Here is a 23,116-nt window from a genome sequence, read left to right on the forward strand (position 1 = left end):
AATTCCAAGAGATGTAGCAAAATCAGCCGTTAAGAGGAAAGTTTATAGCAATAAATGCCTATGTTAAGAAATATCACAAATAAACAACCTAACAATACACCTCAAGGAACAAAGAAAGGAAGAATAAACTAAGCCCAAAGTTAGTAGAAGGATGAAAATAATAAATATCTGAATGGAAATAAATGAAATATAAACTAAAATCACATTAGAAAAGGTCAGTGAAATGAAGAGTTGGTTTTTTGAGAAGATAAATAAAATTGACAAACCATTAGATGCACTAAGAAAAAAATGGAGGGGCGCCTGGGTGGCGCAGTCGGTTAAGCGTCCGACTTCAGCCAGGTCACGATCTCGCGGTCCATGAGTTCGAGCCCCGCGTCAGGCTCTGGGCTGATGGCTCAGAGCCTGGAGCCTGTTTCCGATTCTGTGTCTCCCTCTCTCTCTGCCCCCCCCCCCCCCGTTCATGCTCTGTCTCTCTCTGTCCCAAAAATAAATAAACGTTGAAAAAAAAATTAAAAAAAAAATGGAGGTGATTCAAGTGAGTAAAATTATAAACAAAAATACAGAACTGATTCCACAAAAGTACACATGATCATAAGACTATACCAAGACAATATATGGCAACAAATATTTTGGATCACCTAGACATAATAAAACATAAAAGTCAGAAAGACTGAATCATGAAAAAAAAATAGAGAATCTGAATAGACCAATTACTAGTAGGAGATTGAACCAAGAATAAAAAATCTCCCAACACAGGAAAGCCCCCAGGTGACTTCACTGGTGAATTCTATTAAACATAAAGGAGAATTAATACCATTTTTCTCAAAATCTTCTAAAATATTTTTTTAACTTTTTTTAACGTTTATGTTTATTTTTGAGACAGAGAAAGACAGAGCATGAACGGGGGAGGGGCAGAGAGAGAGAGGGAGACACAGAATTGGAAGTGGGCTCCAGGCTCTGAGCCATCAGCCCAGAGCCTGACGCAGGGCTCGAACTCATGGACCGCGAGATCGTGACCTGAGCCGAAGTCGGACGCTCAACCGACTGAGCCACCCAGGCGCCCCAAAATCTTCTAAAATATTAAAGAGGAGAAATACTTCCAAATTCACTCAATAAAGCCAACATGATCCCCGTAGCAAAGCCAGACAAATAGACTACAAGAAAAGAAAATTACAGCCAATACCACAGATGAATAAAGATGCCAAAATTCTCAACAAAATGCCAGCAATACAAATTCAAAAACTTTTTAAAAGGAATATACACCAAGATCAAGTGGGTTTTATGCCTGGGGTGATGAAAACTCTCAATGACTAGGATATAAAAGGAATGTACTTCAACATAATAAAGGCCATAATGCCAAGCCCACAACTAACATCATCTCAGTGAAAAGCAAAGGCCTTTGCTCCAAGATCAGGAACAAGACAAGGATGCTCATTCTCACCACTTCTATTCAACATCGTACCAGAAGTCCTAGCCAGAGCACATAGGCGAGGAAAAGAAATAAAAGGCATCCAAACTGGAAAGGAAGAAGGGAAATTGTCACTGTTTGCAGATGATATATATTTTTTTCTTTCAAGATTTACTCTCTTAGCAATATTCAAATATACAATACAGTATTGTTAACTATAGTCACCATGCTGTACATGACATCCCCACAGTTTCTTTTATAACAGGAAATTTGTACCTTTCGACCCCTTTCACCTGTTTCACTCATCCTTTCACTCCCACCTCTGGCGACCACAGATCTGTTCACTGTAATCATGAGCACAATATTTTGTTTCTTTTTTGAAGGGTGTTGTTTGTTGGTTGTTGTTGCTGTTTTTAGGTTCCATATGTAAGTGAGATCATGTGGCTATTCATCTTTTGCTGTCTGACTTATTTTACTTAGCATGATGTCCTCCGAGTCCCTCCATGTTGCAAATGGCAAGATTTCCTTCTTTTACATGGTTGACTAATATTCCATTTTAGATTGTTTCCATGTGTTGACTATGATATAATCTTATATATAGAAGATCCTAAAGTCTCCCAACAACACCAGCAACAACAAATGTTAGCACTAATAACAAATTCAGTGAAGTTGCAGGATTTGAAATCAATATATAAGTTATGTCTATATTCTAACAACAAAATATGTAAAAGAGAAATTCAAAAAGCAAACCATTTAGAGTAGCATCAAAAAACAATAAAATACTTAGGAATATATTAACCATTGAAAGATATGCACACAAAAAACTAGAAGACTCTGATGAAAAACATTTAAGAAGCGACAAATAAATGAAAACATACCCAATGTTAATGGATTGGAAGAATTAATAACTGTTAAATTATCCATAGTGTCAAAGTGATCTGCAGATTCGATGCAATCCCAAACAAAACCGCAATGGCAGCTTTCAAAGCAATAGAAAACACTATTCCCAATTTCATACGGAAGCACAAAAGACCCTGAATAGCCTAAATAATGTTGAGAAAGAACAACAGATCTAGAGGCATCACATTTCCTGATTTCAAACTACATTACAAAGCTGCAGCAATCAAAACAGTATGGTATTGGCATAAAAACAGGCATATAGAACAATGGAACACAACACAGAGCCCAGAAACAAACCCCACATGTATGGTAAACTCATCTTTGTCAAGGGTACCAACAACATGCAATGGGGAATGAATAGGCTCTTCAGTAAAAGGTGATGGAAAACTGGATATCTGCATGCAGATGAATGACACTGCATTTATATCATACATCACTGACAAAAATTAACCTGAATGGATTAAAGACTTACATATAGGAAGTGAAACTGTAAAACTCCTAGGGAAAAAATAGGGAAAAATGTCCATGTCATTGGTATTATCAATGATTGTGGGGATATGATACCAAAAACACAGGGCACAAAAGCTAAAGTAAACAAGTGGGACTGCATCAACTGAAAATCTTCTACACAGCAAATAAAATCACCAATAAAATGTTAAGGCAACTTACAGAATGGGAGAAAACAATTGCCACCCATTAGCTGATAAGAGGTAAATATACAAAATATATAAGTAACACATGGAAATCAAGGAGAAAAAGCAAGAAACAAAATTTTTTACTATTCAGCAGACCAGAATAGACATTTTTTTCCCTTCTCTATCAAATTTATTTATTTATTTATTTATTTATTCAATATATGACGTTTATTGTCAAATTGGTTTCCATACAACACTCAGTGCTCATCCCAAAAGGTGCCCTCCTCAATAGCCATCACCCACCCTCCACTCCCTCCCACCCCCCATCAACCCTCAGTTTGCTCTCAGTTTTTAAGAGTCTCTTATGCTTTGGCTGTCTTCCACTCTAACCTCTTTTTTTTTTTTCCTTCCCCTTCTCCATGGGTTTCTGTTAAGTTTCTCAGGATCCATATAAGAGTGAAACCATATGGTATCTGCCTTTCTCTGTATGGCTTATTTCACTTAGCATCACACTCTCCAGTTCCATCCATGTTGCTACAAAGGGCCATATTTCATTCTTTCTCATTGCCACGTAGTACTCCATTGTGTATATAAACCACAATTTTTTTAATCCATTCATCAGTTGATAGACATTTAGGTTCTTTCCATAATTTGGCTATTGTTGAGAGTGCTGCTGTAAACATTGGGGTACAGTTCTGGGGTTTCTATTCTATTCCATTGGTCTATGTGTCTGCTTTTGTGCCAATACCATGCTGTCTTGATGATTACAGCTTTGTAGTAGAGGCTAAAGTCTGGGATTGTGGATGCCTCCTGCTTTGGTCTTCTTCGAAATTACTTTGGCTATTCGGGGCCTTTTGTGGTTTCATATGAATTTTAGGATTGCTTGCTCTGGTTTCGAGAAGAATGCTGGTGCAATTTTGATTGGGATTGCATTGAATGTGTAGATAGCTTTGGGTAGTATTGACATTTTGACAATATTTATTCTTCCAATCCATGAGCACGGAGTGTTTTTCCATTTCTTTATATCTTCTTTAATTTCCTTCATAAGCTTTCTATAGTTTTCAGCATACCGATCTTTTACATCTTTGGTTAGATTTATCCCTAGGTATTTTATGCTTCTTGGTGCAATTCTGAATGGGATCAGTTTCTTTACTTGTCTTTCTGTTCCTTCATTATTAGTGTATAAGAATGCAACTGATTTCTGTACATTGATTTTGTATCCTGCAACTTTGCTAAATTCGTGTATCAGTTCTAGCAGACTTTTGGTGGAGTTTATCGGATTTTCCATGTATAATATCATGTCATCTGCAAAAAGTGAAAGCTTGACTTCATCTTTGCCAATTTTGATGCCTTTGATTTCCTTTTGTTGTCTGATTGCTGATGCTAGCACTTCCAACACTATGTTAAACAGCAGCGGTGAGAGTGGACATCCCTGTCATGTTCCTGATCTCAGGGGGAAAGCTCTCAGTGTTTCCCCATTGAGGATGATGTTAGCTGTGGGCTTTTCATAAATGGCTTTTATGATCTTTAAGTATGTTCCTTCTATCCCGACTTTCTTGAGGGTTTTTATTAAAAAACGTTGCTGAATTTTGTCAAATGCCTTTTCTGCATCGATTGACAGGATCATATGGTTCTTATCTTTTCTTTTATTAATGTTCTTATCTTTTCTTTTATTATTATTGATTTATTTGCGAATGTTGAACCAGCCCTGCATCCCAGGAATGAATCCCACTTGATCATGGTGAATAATTCTTTTTATATGCTGTTGAATTCGATTTGCTAGTATTTTATTGAGAATTTTGCATCCATATTCATCAGGGATATTGGCCTGTAGTTCTCTTTTTTTACTGGGTCTCTGTCTGGTTTGGGAATCAAAGTCATACTGGCTTCATAGAATGAGTCTGGAAGTTTTCCTTCCCTTTCTATTTTTTTTGGAATAGCTTGAGAAGGATAGGTATTATCTCTGCTTTAAACGTCTGGTAGAACTCCCCTGGGAAGCCATCTGGTCCTGGACTCTTATTTGTTGGGAGATTTTTGATAACTGATTCAATTTCTTCGCTGGTTATGGGTCTGTTCAAGCTTTCTATTTCCTCCTGATTGAGTTTTGGAAGTATGTGGGTGTTTAGGAATTTGTCCATTTCTTCCAGGTTGTCCAGTTTGTTGGCATACAATTTTTCATAGTATTCCCTGATAATTGCTTGTATCTCTGAGGCATTGGTTGTGATAATTCCCTTTTCATTCATGATTTTATCTATTTGGGTCATCTCCCTTTTCTTTTTGAGAAGCCTGACTAGAGGTTTATCAATTTTGTTTATTTTTTCAAAAAGCTGACTCTTGGTTTCGTTGATCTGCTCTACAGTTTTTTTAGATTCTATATTGTTTATTTCTGCTCTGATCTTTATTATTTCTCTTTTTCTGTCTTCTTCTAGTTCCTTTAGGTGTGCTGTTAGCTTTTGTATTTGGGATTTTTCTTGTTTCTTGAGATAGGCCTGGTTGCAATGTATTTTCCTCTCAGGACTGCCTTTGCTGCATCCCAAAGCATTTGGATTGTTGTATTTTCATTTTCGTTTGTTTCCATATATTTTTAAATTTCTTCTCTAATTGCCTGGTTGATCCACTCATTCTTTAGTAGGGTGTTCTTTAACCTCCATGCTTTTGGAGGTTTTCCAGACTTTTTTCTGTGGTTGATTTCAAGCTTTATAACATTGTGGTCTGAAAGTATGCATGGTATGATCTCAATTCTTGTATACTTATGAAGGGCTGTTTTGTGACCCAGTATGTGATCTATTTTGGAGAATGTTCCATGTGCACTAGAGAAGAAAGTATATTCTCATGTTTTGGGATGCAGAGTTCTAAATATATCTGTCAAGTCCATCTGATCCAATGTAGCATTCAGGGCCCTTGTTTATTGACCATGTGTCTAGATGATCTATCCGCTTCTGTAAGTGGAGTGTTAAAGTCCCCTGCAATTACCACATTCTTATCAATAAGGTTGCTTATGTTTGTGGGTAATTGTATATATTTGGGGGCTCTCGTATTCAGTGCATAGACATATATAATTGTTAGCTCTTCCTGATGGATAGACCCTGTAATTATTATATAATGCCCTTCTTCATCTTTTGTTACAGCCTTTAATTTAATGTCTAGTTTGTCTGATAGAAGTATGGCTACTCCAGCTTTCTTTTGACTTCCAGTAGCATGATAAATAGTTCTCCATCCCCTCACTTTCAATCGGAAGGTGTCCTCAGGTCTAAAATGAGCCTCTTGTAGACAGCAAATAGATGGGTCTTGATTTTTTATCCATTCTGATACCCTGTGTCTTTTGGTTGGCACATTTAGTCCATTTACGTTCAGTGTTATTTTAGAAAGATATGGGTTTAGAGTCATTGTGATGTCTGTAGGGTTCATGCTTGTAGTGATGTCTCTGGTACTTTGTCTCACAGGATCCCCCTTAGGATCTTTTGTAGGGCTGGTTTAGTGGTGACGAATTCCTTCAGTTTTTGTTTGTGTGGGAAGACCTTCATCTCTTCTTCTATTCTAAATGACAGACTTGCTGGATAAAGGATTCTCAGCTGCATATTTTTTCTGTTCATCACATTGAAGATCCCTTGCCATTCCTTTCTGGCCTGCCACGTTTCAGTAGAGAGATCCGTCATGAGTCTTATGGGTCTCCCTTTATAAGTTAGAGTGTGTTTATCCCTAGCTGCTTTCAGAATTTTCTCTTTATCCTTGTATTTTGCCAGTTTCACTATGATATGTCATGCAGAAGATCGATTCAAGTTACGTCTGAAGGGAGTTCTCTGTGCCTCTTGGATTTCAATGCCTTTTTCCTTCCCCAGGTCAGGGAAGTTCTCAGCTATTATTTCTTCAAGTACACATTCAGCACCTTTCCCTCTCTCTTCCTCCTCTGGCATACCAATTATGCATAGATTATTTCTCTTTAGTGCATCACTTAGTTCTCTAATTTTCCCCTCATACTCCTGGTTTTTTTTTTTAATCTCTCTTTTTCTCAGCTTCCTCTTTTTCCATAATTTTATCTTTTAGTTCACCTATTCTCTCCTCTGCCTCTTCAATCTGAGCTGTGGTCGTCTCCATTTTATTTTGCAGTTCATTCATAGCATTTTTTAGCTCCTCCTGACTGTTCCTTAATCCCTTGGTCTCTAGCAATAGATTCTCTGCTGTCCTCTATACTGTTTTCAAGCCCAGGGATTAATTTTATGACTATTATCCTAAATTCACTTTCTGTTATATTGTTTAAATTCTTTTTGATCAGTTCATTAGCTGTTGTATTTCCTGGAGATTCTTTTGAGGGGAATTCTTCCGTTTCGTCATTTTGGGTAGTCCCTGGAGGGGGGTGGAACTGCAGGGCACTTCCCCTGTGCTGTCTTTTTTTTTTTTCTTTCCAATATATGAAATTTATTGTCAAATTGGTTTCCATACAACACCCAGTGCTCATCCCAAAAGGTGCCCTCCTCAATACCCATCACCCACCCTCCACTCCCTCCCACCCCCCATCAACCCTCAGTTTGTTCTTAGTTTTTAAGAGTCTCTTATGCTTGGCTCTCTCCCACTCTAACTTCTTTTTTTTTTTCCTTCCCCTCCCCCATGGGTTTCTGTTAAGTTTCTCAGGATCCACATAAGAGTGAAACCATATGGTATCTGTCTTTCTCGGTATGGCTTATTTCACTTAGCATCACACTCTCCAGTTCCATCCACGTTGCTACAAAGGGCCATATTTCATTCTTTCTCATTGCCACCTAGTACTCCATTGTGTATATAAACCACAATTTCTTTATCCATTCATCAGTTGATGTGTGCTGTCTTGAATAACTTGAGTTGGTGGGCGAGGCCGCAGTCAGACCTGATGTCTGCCCCCAGCCCACCGCTGGGGCCACCGTCAGACTGGTGTGTACCTTCTCTTCCCCTCTCCTAGGGACGAGATTCACTGTGGGGTGGGGTGGCTCCTGTCTAGGTACTGGCACACTGCCAGGCTTGCGGTGCTGGGGATCTGGCATATTATCTGGGGAGAATCGGCAAGGTGCACAGGGATGGGAGGGGCAGGCTCAGCTCACTTATCCTTCAGAGATCCACTTCAGGAGGGGCCCTGTGGCAGGGGAGGGAGTCAGACCCGCCACCAGAGGGATGGATCCGCAGAAGCACAGCGTTGTGTGTTTGCGCGGTGCAAGCAAGTTCCCTGGCAGGAACTGGTTCCCTTTGGGATTTCGTCTGGGAGATGGGCGAGGGAGATGGCGCTGGTGAGCGCCTTTGTTCCCTCGCCAAGCTGCACTCTGTTGTTGGGGGCTCAACAACTCTCCCTCCCGTTGTCCTCCAGCCCTACCGCTCTCCGCTCTCCGAGCAGAGCTGTTAGCTTATAACCTTCCAGATGTTAAGTCCCGCTTGCTGTCAGAACACACTCCGTCCTGCCCCCTCGGCTTTTGCAAGCCAGACTCTGCTTGGCGGGCGGGCCGCCCCTCCGCCCTGGCTCCCTCCCACCAGTCCATGGAGCGCGCACCTCCTCGCCCCCTTCCTACCCTCTTCCATGGGCCTCTCGCCTGTTTTTGGTTCCAGAGACTCTGTTCTGCTAGTCTTCTAGCGGTTTTCTGGGTTATTTAGGTAGGTGTAGGTGGAATCTGAGTGATCTGCAGGACACGGTGAGCCCAGCGTCCCCTACCCCGCTGTCTTCCCAAAAACCTCTTAACGTTTATTTTTGAGAGAGAGAGAGAGAGAGAGAGAGAGAGAGAGAGAGAGAGAATGAGCAGGGAAGGTGCAGAGAGAGAGGGAGACACAGAACTTGCGGTGGGCCCCAGGCTCTAGGCTTTCAGCACAGAGCCCGATGCAGGGATGGAAGTCATGAACTGCGTGATCGTGACTGAGCAGAAGTTGGATGCTTCACTGACTGAGCCACCCAGGGACCCCTCTACATTTTCAATTTTGTGATTTTTTTTAATGTCACACATATATATAATATTTATTCAAATTACATATATTTATATCATATATTGGTCATGTTATATTTTATGTCTTATGATTGCAATATTGAAGTTTTATGAGCTTCTCTTTACTACCTATTCTTTCTAAAGTTAACTCTTTTTTCCATTTGTACTTTACATTTTGTGCTATCAGTTGCTCTTTTTCTTTGTGCAATTCTTTGTGTACATTTTTTGACACATAAGTTAAATGTAGATTCCTCTAGAAAAATTTGTTTCTTTTACTAAATTTTGAGTCATTATCAATCCAGGACAATTATTAACTAAACTGATGACTAGAAGGTATTTTGGCCCAAGATAAGAAAGCAAATTTGGCTTACAAATCATAGAAAGATTAGTCTATAATTGCAAATTCTTTGAAATAGCTCTTTGCTCACTTTGTGTTAGATCAGAACAAATCTCCTTAGAATACTCTTGTACTTGAAGATACAGCTGATTTGATTTGATCCTTTTTTCTGAGGATATGAATGTATGAATCTTAGGTTCCCATATTTTCAGGGAGGGGATGTTTCTAATGCTCCTCACATGAATAAGCTCTGGGCATTATTTCCTGTCTATTAAGTTCGTGAGCTTGAGAAGGTAAGCTAAGATTTTCTAGATTTGAAATATACCCTAAGGTTCAGAACAACTATAATCCCTGGCTTATTGCCAATATTTATATTTTGGCCTAAATGATTATTCTGTTGATTCTTCTTTTGGGTGCTTAATATATGTATTTTACATTTTTAGTTGTTTTTATAGGAAGAGGCAGCCTTAAAACTTAGTGTACTGTGTTAATGGAAAAGGATCCCCATTCACAATGGTTTCATTTCTGCTATTTATCCAGCACCAGAGTAGGTGGTAGAATACAGGTTCACCTAAACCAATGGTGATCTGTGTCTTCTGTGAGCCAGCGCTGGTCTGTGAATGTGCATCAGCCCACAAACAGATAGAGACAGAAATTGAAAGTGAAACCTTATCCTGACTCAGACTGGTAATCACCAAGACAAAAATGAGCCTGTATATCAAGTCATTGGATCTGCTAAAAACAGTTTGATTATTAGCTGTTCGTGGACCAGAGGTAGAGGAGCACAGTGTCTAAACTGGAATGAGATTTTAGACTTTTGTGGGGGGTGTCACATAAAACCTGGTAACATATTGGATGCTCTTCCCAGAAATATGGACATGTACAATGAAATATAAAGTATCAGTGTATACGTAAGGATCATCTGAAGTGTTACAGGTCTGGGTTACTTAATCCTAGGAAGAGACAAAGGCTGGAGAAGACATTTTGAATAATCACTTCATCACCCAACAATGGTACTCTGCTTATTTGTGAGCAGAACAGAAGTAGACAAAAGCTGGACCCCATAACAACTATCAAGGGAAAACATTGAAATATTTCAATCGTCCAATCCAACCCGATACCTACAATGTACCAGATCAAGTTCTAGTCTCAGATCACTGCTCCAAATGTTGAAATTTGTCATTCTGTCCCATTCCTGACCCTCAATTTCCATGCTCAGAACTTGTACCTGTCTTCCCACATAGATTTCCACAATTTAAAAGTCTTGATGGAGGGCAGAGACCAGCTCCATCCACAGTGAAGAGAACCCACTTTACCAAACAGTCTTGCATTGGACATTCAGACTCTGACTCAGGACATGACAGATAGGCTGGGACAGCACTCCATGCATTTGACACAGGTGTTTGAGTGATAGTGGTGTCATGCAGTTGCACGGGCAGCAGCAATTGCAGTCCTAGCCTCAGGGTCCAGTGTCCTACATCAGGGGACTCCGTTGTGTGAACAGTTGTATCTATACCCAGTGGCAGGGCCCTCATTGTATGTGGGTCTCCACCTAGGGTCCATTGTGGATTCTGTTCCTGCCTGTTTTGTGACTTTCCTTGAAATAGAAAAAGGCCCCATATTCTCTCTCTCCCATCCCTAAGTCTCTGTAACTATACATATATATAATGAAAAGTCAGAAATCTATGTAGGGAATAGCTTCAGAGAGCATGATTTCAGACATGTTTTTCCAGCTTCACTGAGGTATAATTGACATACACCATTGTGTAAGCTCAAGGGTACAACCCTTGATTGATACATTTCTATACTGCAAAATGATTACAACCATAATATTAACTAAGAGCTGCATGGTGTTACATTTCCTTTTGTGTGGTACATTTAAGATCTACACTCAGTATCTCAGAGGTTTTATGTTGAACCACTTCCTCAATCTGCCACCTGGCTGTGCCCCTTGGGAGAGAAAATATGTATCTCCCAGCAGATCTTGCATTTTTCTTCCTAGAAAAAACAACAACATTGAAATGTGGATGTAAGACCCCTTCCCACAATGAGGGCTCTCATCAATGACTTTACTGTTTACCTATCTGGTGGAAGCCCAGGATTACTTGTGGGTTTGTTACAAAATACTCAGGCCTCTCCCCAGACCTGCCATCTTAGAGTGTTGGGCTTGGGCTCAGGAATCACTTACTTAATAAGCCCCACAGGAAAGGCTGATGCACAGCCATGTGAGAATCCTGCTTTATGTGCTTGCTGCTCAATGTATGATCTGAAGACCAGCAATAGCAGCAACAACCTTGTTATAAACCCAGAATCTCACGCTTTAGTCCAGACTGTTTAGATGTTTCTAAGACCAGGAAATTCCTATGCACACTAAAGTCTGGGCCTCCTGATCTACATGACGCAGAACCATAACGTGCAGTATGCTCTGGGTGTGCTCTGATCAGCTTGCTTAGCACTGAGGAGTCCAGAATTTGGTCCTGTTCCTTTCTCTTCTATGGCCATCACCCCCTTGGTGCTCTCATCTATGCTGAAGGCTTTAAACATCATTTATGTGGTGTCACCTCCTACATGTATCTCTCCAACCTAGATATTTCTCCCACCCTGTACTCTGTATCCATCTTCTAACTTCAAGTGCATTTCTAATAATCTCAGATTTGACATTCCTAAATTGGATGCCTATGATGCAGCTTCCCTAAATGTCCTACTTCCAAAGTCCTCCCTGTTTCCATATAAGGCACTCCTCATTTCTACCTGCAGTCTGAAGTATTGGATGGCATCCTTGATTCCTCCTTCTCCCAACCTAGAATTAATACATTAGGAAATGCTGCAAAGTCCATCTTTAAGTGTATCCAGAATACACACACACACACACACACACACACACACTAAGTAGAATGCAGTCACTAGCTATTATTTTCCCTCCTCATACCTCAGATGTAAAACTGTCATCCCCCTCCTGGAACACTGCGCTAGCTTCCCACAGTTGTCCTACTGGTCACTTGCCCTTCACCTCTCAATTCTGCACAGCAGCAAACAGATGCTGCTAAAGAGAAGTAGTACCCAGCGGATCATCTGTTCTAAACCATCTGGTGACTCACATCTCACTCAGAAAACCGAACCCTTCTAATCCTCAGGCATAAACATCTGACCACATTTCACATGCTCTCTGCTCCAGCCACAGAGGCCTCTCACTCTTCCTTGAACACAGGACACACTCCTGACCTAGTGCATGTGCACTGGAGGTCCCCCTGCGTGGAAAGAACTCCTTGAGACATGCTCTTCAACAATTCCTTGTGTCCTGCACATCTCTCCTGAGGTCACTTTCCCAGTGAGGCTCCCTCTGATAGGCTTTACCCAGTGAGGATTTACTCTGATAGTAAATTGGCCACCTTCCCCATCCCAGCACAGGTAACTCTCTGGGTCACCTTCCTCAAAGCACCAACCAGCCTCCAATTTGTGTGTGTGTGTGTGTGTGTGTATAGTTTATTTTTAATTAATTAATTAATTTTTAATTTACATCCAGGTTAGGTAGCATGTAGTACAACGGTGATTTCAGAAGTAGATTCCTTAATGTCTTTTACCCATTTAGCCCATCCCCCCTTCACAAACCATCTAGCAACCCTCTGTTCTCTACATTTAAGAGACTTTTATGTTTTGTCCCCCTCCCTGTTTTTATATTATTTTTTGCTTCCTTTCCTTTATGTTCACCTGTTTTCTACCTTAAATTCCTCATATCAGTTAAGTCATGATATTTGTCTTTGACTGACTAATTTCACTTAGCATAATACCCTCCAGTTCCCTCCACATAGTTGCAGATGGCAAGATTTCATTCTTTTTGGTTGCCGAGTAATACTCCATTGTGTGTGTATATATATACATATATATATACACACACATATATATATACCACATCTTCTTTATCCGTTCATCCATCGATGGACATTTGGGCTCTTTCCATACCTTGGCTATTGTTGATAGTGCTGCTATAAACATTGGGGTGCATGTGCCCCTTTGAAACAGCACTCCTGTATCCCTTGGATAAAAATACCTAGTAGTGCAATTGCTGGGTCATAGCATAGTTCCATTTTTAGTTTTTGAGGAACCTCCATACTGTTTTCCAGAGTGACTGCACCAGTTTGCATTCCCACCAGCAGTGCAAAAGAGATCCTCTTTCTCTGCGTCCTCGCCAACATCTGTTGCCTGAGTTGTTAATGTTTCTGACAGGTGTGAGGTGGTATTTCATTGTGGTTTTGATTTGTATTTCCCTGATGATGAGTGATGTTGAGCATTTTTTCATGTGTCGGTTGGCCATCTGGATGTCTTCTTTGGAGAAGTGTTTATTCATGTCTTTTGCTCATTTCTTCACTGGATTATTTGCTTTTGGGTGTTGAGTTTGATAAGTTCTTTATAGATTTTGGATACTAACACTTTATCTGATATGTCATTTGCAAATATCTTCTCCCATTCTGTTGGTTGCCTTTTAGTTTTGCTGATTGTTTCCTTCACTGTGCAGAAGCTTTTTATTTTGATGAAGTCCCAATAGTTCATTTTTGCTTTTGTTTCCCTTTCTTCCAGAGACATGTTAAGAAGTTTCTGTGGCTGAGGTCAAAGGGATTTTTGCTTGTTTTTTCCTCTAGGATTTTGATGGCTTCCTGTCTTACATTTAGGTCTTTCATCCATTTTGAGATTATTTTTGTGTATGGTGTAAGAAAATGGTCCAAGTTCATTTTTCTGCATGTCGCTGTCCAGTTTTCTCAGCACCATTTGCTGAAGAGACTGTATTTATTCCATTGGATATTCTTTCCTGTTTTGTCAAAGATTAGTTGACTGTATGTTTTTGGGTCCATTTCTGGGTTCTCTATTCCGTTCCATTGATCTGAGTGTCTGTTTTTGTGCCAGTACAATACTGTCTTGATGATTACAGTTTTGAAATACATCTTGAAGTCCGGGATTGTGATACCTCCAGTTTTGGTTTTCATTTTCAAGATTACTTTGGCTATTTGGGGTCTTTTCTGGTTCCATATAAATTTTACGATTGTAGGTTCTAGCTCTGTGAAGAATGCTGGTGTTATTTTGATAGGGATTGCATTGAATATGTAGATTGCTTTGGGTAGTATCAACATTTTAACAATATTTCTTCTTTGAATCCAGGAGCATGGAATAGTTTTACATTTTTGTGTCTTCTTCAATTTCTTTGTAAGCTTTTCTATAGTTTTTAATCTATAGATTTTTCACCTTTTTGCTAACCTCCAATGTAAACCCTTCCCTTTTTTACCACATTAATACAGTATACAGTTGGCTCTGAATTACACCAGTTTGAACTGCTCATGTCCTCCGATATGTGGACTTTTTAACACTTACTTTTACACTTACGTGGACTTGCTGCACTTTTTCTTATGTTTTCTTACTATTTTCTCCAGCTTAATTTATTGTAAGAATACAGTACATACTGCATGTAACATACAAACTATACGTTACACAACTGTTTGTGTTTTCAGGAAGACTTCCTATCAATAGCAGTACTTAGGTTTCAGGGGAGTCAAAAGTTATACTTGGATTTCTGACTGCACAATGGGGTCATTGTCCTCAATCCACACATTGTTTCAGGGTCAAGTAGAGTCTGCCCCTCACCCCTAGGACATATTCTCCACAAGACCAGCACGTTTGCCTCTTCTTAGTTACGGAGGTGTCTTAGATGAAAAAATAGCGGGTCCTGCATGTGGCACACGACATTATCAGTGGAACAAGTGGTCAGCGGAGAGGATCTCTGTCTTCTGGATGAGCCTCAGCACAGCCAGTCCGTGGCAGCTCCCACAAAAAGTGCCCCCACCTCACCATCAGTGCCGCCTCTACTTTTCCCCCGGGGCTGCTCCCCCCTTCCTCTCTCTGCTCAGCTCTCCCCTCCCACAGCGTTTCCCCTGCACAGCACAGCACAGAGTTACAGTCCTGTCTTCAGAATCATTGTACTTAGGCTCCATGGGGTCTTTTCTCCAACCAAATAGAAATCTATTTGAGACTGTGCTTTAAAACTCCATGAATTTGGATGGGAGCCAGCACCAGCATCACTAGAACTAAGGGCAGGGAGAGGGGGCAGAGAGGCAGAGAAGGTAGAAACTAACTGAAGTTGAAAAAGGATGAGAAACTCTCAGATTCCTCTCTGTCTACCTCAAGATGTAAAGAATAATCCAGAAGACAGCTCTAGAGGGAGGAGATGGATGAATCTGATAATTCATCTCTCCAAACCACAGAGACTCCTGTGTACAGGGGCTACCTAGGCCTATGGGAACGACAGCCCAACGGACTCCTGGTGCTGTAACCACTGGGATCACCCGGGAAGAAGAGGAACTCGGACACAAGGGCAAGAACAGGCCTGATGCTCCACAGAAACAAAGAAGAAAATACACCCAAAAGATGGGGCTGAGGTCATGACCCAGGATGGAGCCTGGGCTGACCCAGTCACAGGAAGCTCTTGCTGCACAAGGTCCTGGTGACAGGTGTTGTCCAAGTCTCTATGATCACAGGTCCAGGTGAGACAAGGTTCCACAGAAGGGGCAAGGACAAGGAGCAGAGACATGACCCAGCTGAGGAGGGAGCACGACACTCCAAGGATGCACTGAGCACCGACTGGACCCAGGCCCCATCCCCGCTCGGCTCCTCCAGCCCTCTCCTGTCCCCACCTGCAACAGACACGGCACAGGAAATATGCGGGTTCTGTAAGGTTCTCAGTGCTTTCATTTATTTTCTGTTCCAACCATACAAATCCTCTCTTTTATTACCTCATCATGCCCACATACCAAGAATTACAAAACATAAATTCATATCTGGATTCTCATTTTCAATAGGAAAGTAAAGCATCAGTACTCAGTCCAACATGAAAAAAAGACGGGATGGAGATGGCTCACCCCTCCTCGGCTGGAACAGGAAAGCAGGTCAGAAAGGGAACACGAATCAGTACGGGGAGGGGTCATGGAGGGCGGGGGGGGGGAGCAGTCTCCTGTGTCCTCACAATATGCTAATAGGAATGCAGACACATTCTGACACCATCTGCAGAAAGTCAGGGGTTCTCGATGGAACAGATCCTGTATTAGTCCCTGAGGGGCAGCGGGTCTCACACTGTGAAAAAATTAATCATGAACAGATTTAGATCAGTCACGTAAGTGCCACATTCTCAACAGCCCCCCACATGTCAACATGTCCCTAGTTCCCCCACCCCTTCCCACTTCAGGTCCTCTGGAGTCTTACCTTTAGGAGCCATTAGAGATGAATCAGAGCCCTGAATACTGTCATTGCCTGGGGTAGAACAAACAGGATGTGATCAGAGCCACAGGAGTTGAGACTAAAGGAGCAGCTATGGGGGGTGGGGGAGGGTAGGGGGAGTGAGCTCCCCATTGGGGTCCTGTCTACACTATCCCAGGGTTTCAAGGATCACCCTCTCCATACTTACGTGCAGCATGAGAGTAGCTCGGTCCTTTTTCTGCTGTGGGAAGAAAATATCATGTTACAAACCTGGGACAGCTGGGCCATGGGATCCTAGAGCAACCTCTTAGTCCTGGTCCACAATGAAGTTTCCAGAGTTCTGACTAAACACCCAGGACAGGATTGGGACACATGAAGAAAGAGGTGGGGGGGGGGGCACAGGACCGCCTGACTTTCTGGAGGTCTGTCCTGAGCAGGGACCTTTCTCTCTGTCCTGTCACTGGTGGGAATCAGGTCCCCATCACCAGAAATACCAAGTGAAAATCTGTCCTTCATTTTCACAAGTGCTTTGCTACAGAGTGATTGTTAGTAACAGTTCCAGAGTGAGCAGCTACATGTGTGTGGATGGAACTTCCCAGGAACCAGGCAGGACAATGTGTTACCTAGGAAGCCCTCCAGCGGGACAAGTGAACTCAGATCCCCCCACTCTGTTCCTACCTGAGAACTTCTTCCTCCAGATCACAGCTCCAACCACCACAATGACCACAAGGACAACCACAGCAACAATGATGCCCAGGATGGGGATGGAGGGCTGAGAGGATGGCTCTGGAAAGGGAAGGAAGGTGAGAGGCCCAGATATCTGGCTTCAGTCCTGACTTTGTGAAATTCTCCAGAAGGGCCCTGTGTTCCCTGACAGGGGCTCGACCCCAAACCCTCCTTACCCCATCTCAAGGTGATGGGCTCGGGCAGCCCCTCGTGCTGCACATGGCACGTGTATCTCTGCTCCTCTCCAGAAGACACCACCACAGCCGCCCACTTCTGGAAGGTCCCATCTCCTGCAGGTCTCGTCTCCACAAGTTCTGTGTCCTGGGTGTGGTCCTGCCCATCATGCTGCCAGGTCAGGGTGATCTCCGCAGGGTAGAAGCCCAAGGCCCAGCACCTCAGGGTCACCTCATGGTCAGAGATCCGGTGGCGGGTCACGTGTGTTTTGGGAGACTCTGAGGAAGAAGAAACAGAGAAACCACACTGTGGTTTAGCTTTATGGGCCACTGAAACTGCATCCACGTGATCATCCTGAGGTGGACGGGACAACTGGTCTGGATGGAAGAAGCACAAAACCCAGACAGCAGTCTAGCCTTTGGGATCTCCTGATCCTTGTTATGTTCTGGAATCTGGGAGAGAAGCCCGGGTAGGAAGCTGCAGGTCTAAGGGAGGAACACACTTTGGTCCTGACTGTGGTGGAGGGTGAATGACTCAGCAAACGCAGACTCAGATCTCCAAACATGTTCTCAGATGGAGAACAAGATCTTGAGAGGGAAGGTCATGGTTCATAAGGTGGCTGCCAGGGTCAAAGGGAACTGCTGATGGGTTATTTCAGGGATGGTCTCAACCTGAGTCCCTGCTGGGGAGAGTGGATTCCTGTCTGTCCTTGAGAGAAAAGCTCCCTCTAGGTGAGTCACTCTCTAGCAGGAATATGAACAAGGAGGCGGATGTCCCTCTTCCCACCCGGGGAGGAGAGCTGTTCTGAAACGGAGTCCAAAATTTTCCCTTCCTTATGGGAAGCCAGCCCCGGTGAAGAGGAGATCGGGGAGGCCCCGCAGCCCCTGTACCTGCACGCAGCAGCGTCTCCTTCCCCATCTCCAGGTACCTGCGGAGCCCCGCCAAGCACGTGTCCTCCAGGTACTTCGTATAGCGCGCCGCCTCACCGGCCACCTCCCACTTGCGGCGTGTGATCTGCGCAGCGGTGTCCGCCGCGGTCCAGGAGCGCAGGTCCTCGTTCAGGGCGATGTAATCCGCGCCGTCGTAGGCCAACTGACTGTACCCGCGGAGGAGGCGTCCGTCAGGCCCGATGTCACAGCCATGCATTCTCTGGATGCTGTGTGACCCTGTCCTCGCCCCGCCCCCAGAGCAGCAGTGATTAAGGTGAAACCGAAAGCTAAATCCCCTAAAAGCTCCCGCGGGCTCTTCCCCGGTCGGGGGACTTGGGAGTCTCGCGGCTTCGAGGCTGCGCTCAGACACCGAGACTGGGGCGACCCCGGCCCGTCCGTGGGGATGGGGGTCGTGCCCTGGACCCGGACCCGCGTCGCTCACCGGACTCGCTCTGGTTGTAGTAGCGGAGGGCGGTCTGCAGGTTCGGTCGGGCAATCTCTGCGTGCACCTTGGCGATCCGCGTCTCCCGGTCCCAATACTCTGGCCCCACCTGCTCCATCCACGGCGCCCGCGGCTCCATCCTCGGATTTGGGGCGTCGGTGTCGAACCGCACGAACTGCGTGTCGTCCACGTAGCCCACGGCGATGAAGCGGGGTTCCCCGAGGCCGGGCCGGGACATCGCGGTGTGGAAATACCTCAAGGAGTGGGAGCCTGCGGGCGCGGAGGGGCTGAGACCCCGCCCGACCCTCCTCCCCGAGAGGGGCCCGGGTCCCAGGGGGAGCCGGCCGGGAGGGCAGGGGGAGGAGGACCAGAGTAGGGGAGAGCAGGACGGGGTCCGGGAGGGACGGGAGAGGGGAGCCCGGGGGGAGGCCCGGGTGGAGGTCTGGGTCCGGGCGGTGGACAGTCGGCTTCCCCGGGGGTTCCACTTCCCCGCCGGGCGGTTTCTTCGCTCCTGCCCCTCAGAGTCCCTTTCCTCCCGAACCCGTACTCACCTGCCCAGGTCTGGGTCACGGCCAGGGCCCCCGACAGCAGCAGGAGGAGCGTTCGGGGCATAACAACCCGCATCCTCCGGGTCTGGGGAGAATGTGAGTCGCAGCTGGAACCGGAGGCCAGTGCAGAGACTATACCCCGGAACCGCGGAGCACTGGATTGGCTTCTTGGTAAACCCGTCGCCAATAGGAGTACAAATCGAGGCCGCATCATCAGTATCCAGGCAAAAAGACCTGACACAAGTTGTGGCAGGGAGGTGAAACCAGGGCAGATGGGAATTCCCCAACACTGGGCTTCCCAGAACGCGACACCGCCTTGGGGCCTGAGACCCTGGGAGGCAGGCCCAGGGACCTGGGGCTTTGCCCCTAGGCCTCATCTACTGCACAGAGGGCTCCTTGTCACGCTGTCTCTCTGAGTCGTGGCCTAGGAGCTGTGTGAGTCATTGATTCTCCAATAGTTTGTTCTCTGGATATCTATACAATCTTACAAATTAGTGAGGATCCCAGGGATAAGTTTGTGTCTGTGGGTATATCTATCAATATTTACCATAGTAGGAATAAAACAGGTTTAAATATTTTTAAATTCATTTGTAATCATATGAAAACTGAAATACGGTTTTTATTAAAAATAACAATTTTCCCAATAAAAGGGGCAGTGAGAACACTGGTTTTGTTTCATTTTCCAGTTTGCAAGTCTCTTTCTTGTCTGTCTCGTTAGTAGACCACTAGACGTTAAGATTTGCCTCTGCATCTGTTGTGTTGTTTTGGTTGAAGTATATGAAAAAAATTTACATCCTTGACCATAGGAGAATAGTATGTATCATAACCTTTTCAGATAATTATGGATATTCATCTTTGATATTATATTAAAACCACACAAGTTGTACCTCCTCTGAGGTTATTTGCAAACTGGATCTTGAAGCAGCATCATTGACTGTCGCCTGTGTTACATTCAATCCATAGGCCCATCTACATATGGAATGGATGCTGTACTAATGCATGATTGTTGCATTAGTGGCTCATGTCCCACAGGAGAATAATATGGCCCAGTGGTGGCATCAGCCAGCTTCTAACCACACTGAGGCCCAGCTGTCATTGTCAGATCAGTTCCTGATGTGCGGGCTGCTGTTTTTTCTGTCTTCAATTCCATATTTTAAAATAGTTATATTTTAAAAATAATTGGTGTTTTTGGGAGCCTGGGTGGCTCAGTTGGTTAAGTGTCTGACTCTTGATCTCATGGTTTATGAGATGGAGCCCTGTGTCAGGCTCTGCATTGACAGGGTGGAGTCTGCTTGGGATTCTCTCTGTCTCTGCCTCTCCCCTGCTCATACTCACTCTATCCTTCTCTGTCTCATTATAAATAAATAAACTTAAAACAATTTTTTTAATATATATTTTTTAACGTTTATTTATTTTTGAGACAGAGAGAGACAGAGCATGAATGGAGGAGGGTCAGAGAGAGAGGGAGACACAGAATCGGAAACAGGCTCCAGGCTCCAGGCTCTGAGCTGTCAGCACAGAGCCCGATGTGGGGCTCGAACTCACGGACTGCGAGATCATGACCTGAGCTGAAGTCGGACGCTTAACTGACTGAGCCACCCAGGTGCCCCAATAAATAAATAAACTTTTAAAACCATCTGGAAGGACTTTTAAATTCTTAAAATTCCCAATATACATTGGCCCTGTTAGGGTTCTTAAGTGTTTATTTCTTCTTGTATCACTCCCTAAGGAGAAGCATTCTCTCAGCTTATCGATTGTGTAACTTATTCACACTAAAACTAGATTTAGGGTAGGTCTTAGGTTTAATGTTTTATAAGGAGGAATATTGGTCATGGTCTTTCCAGACCCTACTTCCAATATTTATCCTTTTGTCATGGAGTACCTCATTCCTGTCTCCTAACATGTCTGCCAAATTTGGTTACTGTTCTCTGTATCTCCTCAGAGGCCGATCTACTCAGGAAAATCAGAACCAGAGGAGAGAAAGGAAAGGTAAGTTATACTGCGAGCAAAAAAAGAAGGAATCATGTAGTGATTCCATAATCACCAGTAATCATGTAGTAATTCCATAAGAGGGAATTAGTGGGATTCGTGTAGAGGGTGTATTTCCTGATCTCCCACTCTGGCACATTGTCTCTCTCCTCTACACACACACACCCGTGGGCCCACATCCCCCTACTCTCCACACACAGGCAGAGATTTTTGTGAAGTCTGTGCAGTGTTACATGGCCCTGGCCCAGCTCCTGGTGGAGCAGAACTTCCCAGCCATTGCTATCCACTGTGGGACATCCTGGGAGGAGAGGTGAGTCAGAGATGGAAAGATGTTTTGTGTCCTTGGGATGACATGAGACCCCTGAGAGAAAGGACTGTGAACATTTTTCTAATTTTCATTCTGACAAAGCCTTTCTTGGTGTCCATAGTTTAAAGACCTTTCATGATGAATTCTTGTGGCCACCAACTTATTTGGCTGAGGCATGGACATTGAGCAGGTAAACACTGCCATCAACTGCCACCTGCCTGAGGAATCCCACACCTACCTGGATCAGGTAAGCTGCACACCCACACAGGCATCCCAGTTTCCCCTCCCACCCCCTGATTTCCTATGTCTTCGTACATTACATCCTTGTCCCTCCTTTTGGGTGTCTTCCTACTTTGGGGTCTTCCAGTGCTACCCTCTGTCTCCTTGCAGGAGGCCTGAGCAGGCCAGTTCGCCCAAGGGCTTGGCCATTACATTTGTGTCAAATGAAAACAATGCCAAGATCCTCAATGAGGTGCAGGGTCACATTGAGGTCAGTCGTAGTGAGCTGCCTGATGAGATGGATATTTCCTCCTCCTGTGAGTATTGATCTCATGAAACTGGTTCCTCCAAGTCTTCAGAGTCTCCTCATTCCTCAGTGACTTTGTCTTGAAACAAAGTGCAGGCAGTGGTGCCTGATGCCTAATGGGTGCCTGACAAGTTTATGCCCTGATCTTGATGCCATGTTGGGATATTTTGTTTATTTCTATGTGGGATCTCTTTCCTCTTTCGTCCAATTAATTTTCTTTTTTGCACCTCAGTCTTTCCCCTGACCCCACACCCCACATGAACATCTGCATGTATAGGGGTCTGTGTTTCTGCCAGTCTAACTTATCCTTTCCATGCCTTATTGTAACTGTTCTCTGCAGTTGCAGCCATGGGAGAGGACGCACCCATTCGAAGAGCCTGATGGAGGTCTCACACCCACAAACCATGAGATCATGCATGACCTCAGCTGAAATCAAGAGTCGGATGCCCACCCGACTGACCCACCCAGGCACTCCTAGAGTTTCTTCTTCCTAATTAATTTTTAAAGATATTTTAAATTTGAATATAGTTGACACACAAGATTACATTAGTTTTGGGTGTACAACCCAGTGACTCAGCTTCTGTATACATTTTCTTTTTTTGAGAGAGAGGCAGCCAGAGCAGGGAAGAGAGGCAGAGGGAGAGAGAGAGAGAGAGAGAGAGAGAGAGAAAGACAGAAAATCTCAAGCCGGTTCAGTCCCGTGGGGCTTGATTCTATGACCTGGGATCATGACTGGAGAGCCACCCAGAGGCCCTTCACTTTCTGTCTACACCATGCTGTGCTCACCAGAGTGTAGCTGCCATCTGTCACCACACACCATAGTCTCACTGACGATATCCCTGTGCTGTGCCTTTTATTCCTATGACCTGTTCCTTCCATAACTGGAGCCTGTGTCTCCCACTCCCCTCACCCACTGTGCCCATCCTCCCAACCCCTTCCCTCTGGCAGTCATCAGTTTGTTCTCTGTATTTATAGGTCTGATTCTGCTGTTTGTTTCTTTACTCATTTGTTTTGTTTTTTTAG

General features: G+C 43.9%; 1 protein-coding gene and 1 long non-coding RNA gene across 5 annotated transcripts; one reads left to right on the plus strand and one right to left on the minus strand.

The window, feature by feature from the left end:
* Positions 1-15,930: 15,930 nt before the first annotated feature.
* On the minus strand, positions 15,931-19,432 carry LOC105260551 (class I histocompatibility antigen, Gogo-B*0101 alpha chain). Of its 2 annotated transcripts, none has more exons than XM_045057248.1 (8): positions 19,275-19,432; positions 18,724-18,993; positions 18,243-18,518; positions 17,355-17,630; positions 17,131-17,238; positions 16,661-16,690; positions 16,459-16,506; positions 15,931-16,329 (listed from the first exon to the last, which is right to left on the minus strand). In XM_045057248.1, the coding sequence occupies exons 1-8, from the start codon at positions 19,345-19,347 to the stop codon at positions 16,325-16,327; spliced, it is 1,086 nt and encodes a 361-aa protein (XP_044913183.1). In that variant the 5' UTR covers positions 19,348-19,432; the 3' UTR covers positions 15,931-16,324. The 2 variants fall into 2 exon arrangements, with proteins under 2 accessions (XP_044913183.1, XP_011280416.3); XM_011282114.4 differs by having other exon boundaries at positions 16,661-16,693.
* LOC101081045 lies at positions 19,433-22,584 on the plus strand. Of its 3 annotated transcripts, none has more exons than XR_002156842.3 (5): positions 19,433-19,706; positions 21,214-21,260; positions 21,461-21,570; positions 21,689-21,814; positions 21,958-22,584. It is a non-coding gene; the product is annotated as an uncharacterized LOC101081045 (long non-coding RNA). The 3 variants fall into 3 exon arrangements; XR_006597647.1 differs by lacking the exon at positions 19,433-19,706 and having other exon boundaries at positions 20,833-21,260; positions 21,958-22,103; positions 22,434-22,584; XR_440279.4 differs by lacking the exon at positions 19,433-19,706 and having other exon boundaries at positions 20,834-21,260.
* Positions 22,585-23,116: the final 532 nt, after the last annotated feature.

Source organism: Felis catus, chromosome B2 (assembly GCF_018350175.1).
Source record: "Felis catus isolate Fca126 chromosome B2, F.catus_Fca126_mat1.0, whole genome shotgun sequence".
Lineage (NCBI taxonomy): Eukaryota > Metazoa > Chordata > Mammalia > Carnivora > Felidae > Felis > Felis catus.

What these genes read in the sequence shown, in the direction of transcription:
- LOC105260551 (XM_011282114.4), bottom strand. Translation starts at nt 19,347, where the DNA reads ATGCGGGTTGTTATGCCCCGAACGCTCCTCCTGCTGCTGTCGGGGGCC. An exon ending in GCCCATCACCTTGAGATGGG is followed by an intron (nt 17,239 to 17,354) that starts GTAAGGAGGGTT and finishes TTCCCTTTCCAG; the next exon opens with AGCCATCCTCTCAGCCCTCC. An exon ending in GAGCTACTCTCATGCTGCAC is followed by an intron (nt 16,507 to 16,660) that starts GTAAGTATGGAG and finishes GTTCTACCCCAG; the next exon opens with GCAATGACAGTATTCAGGGC.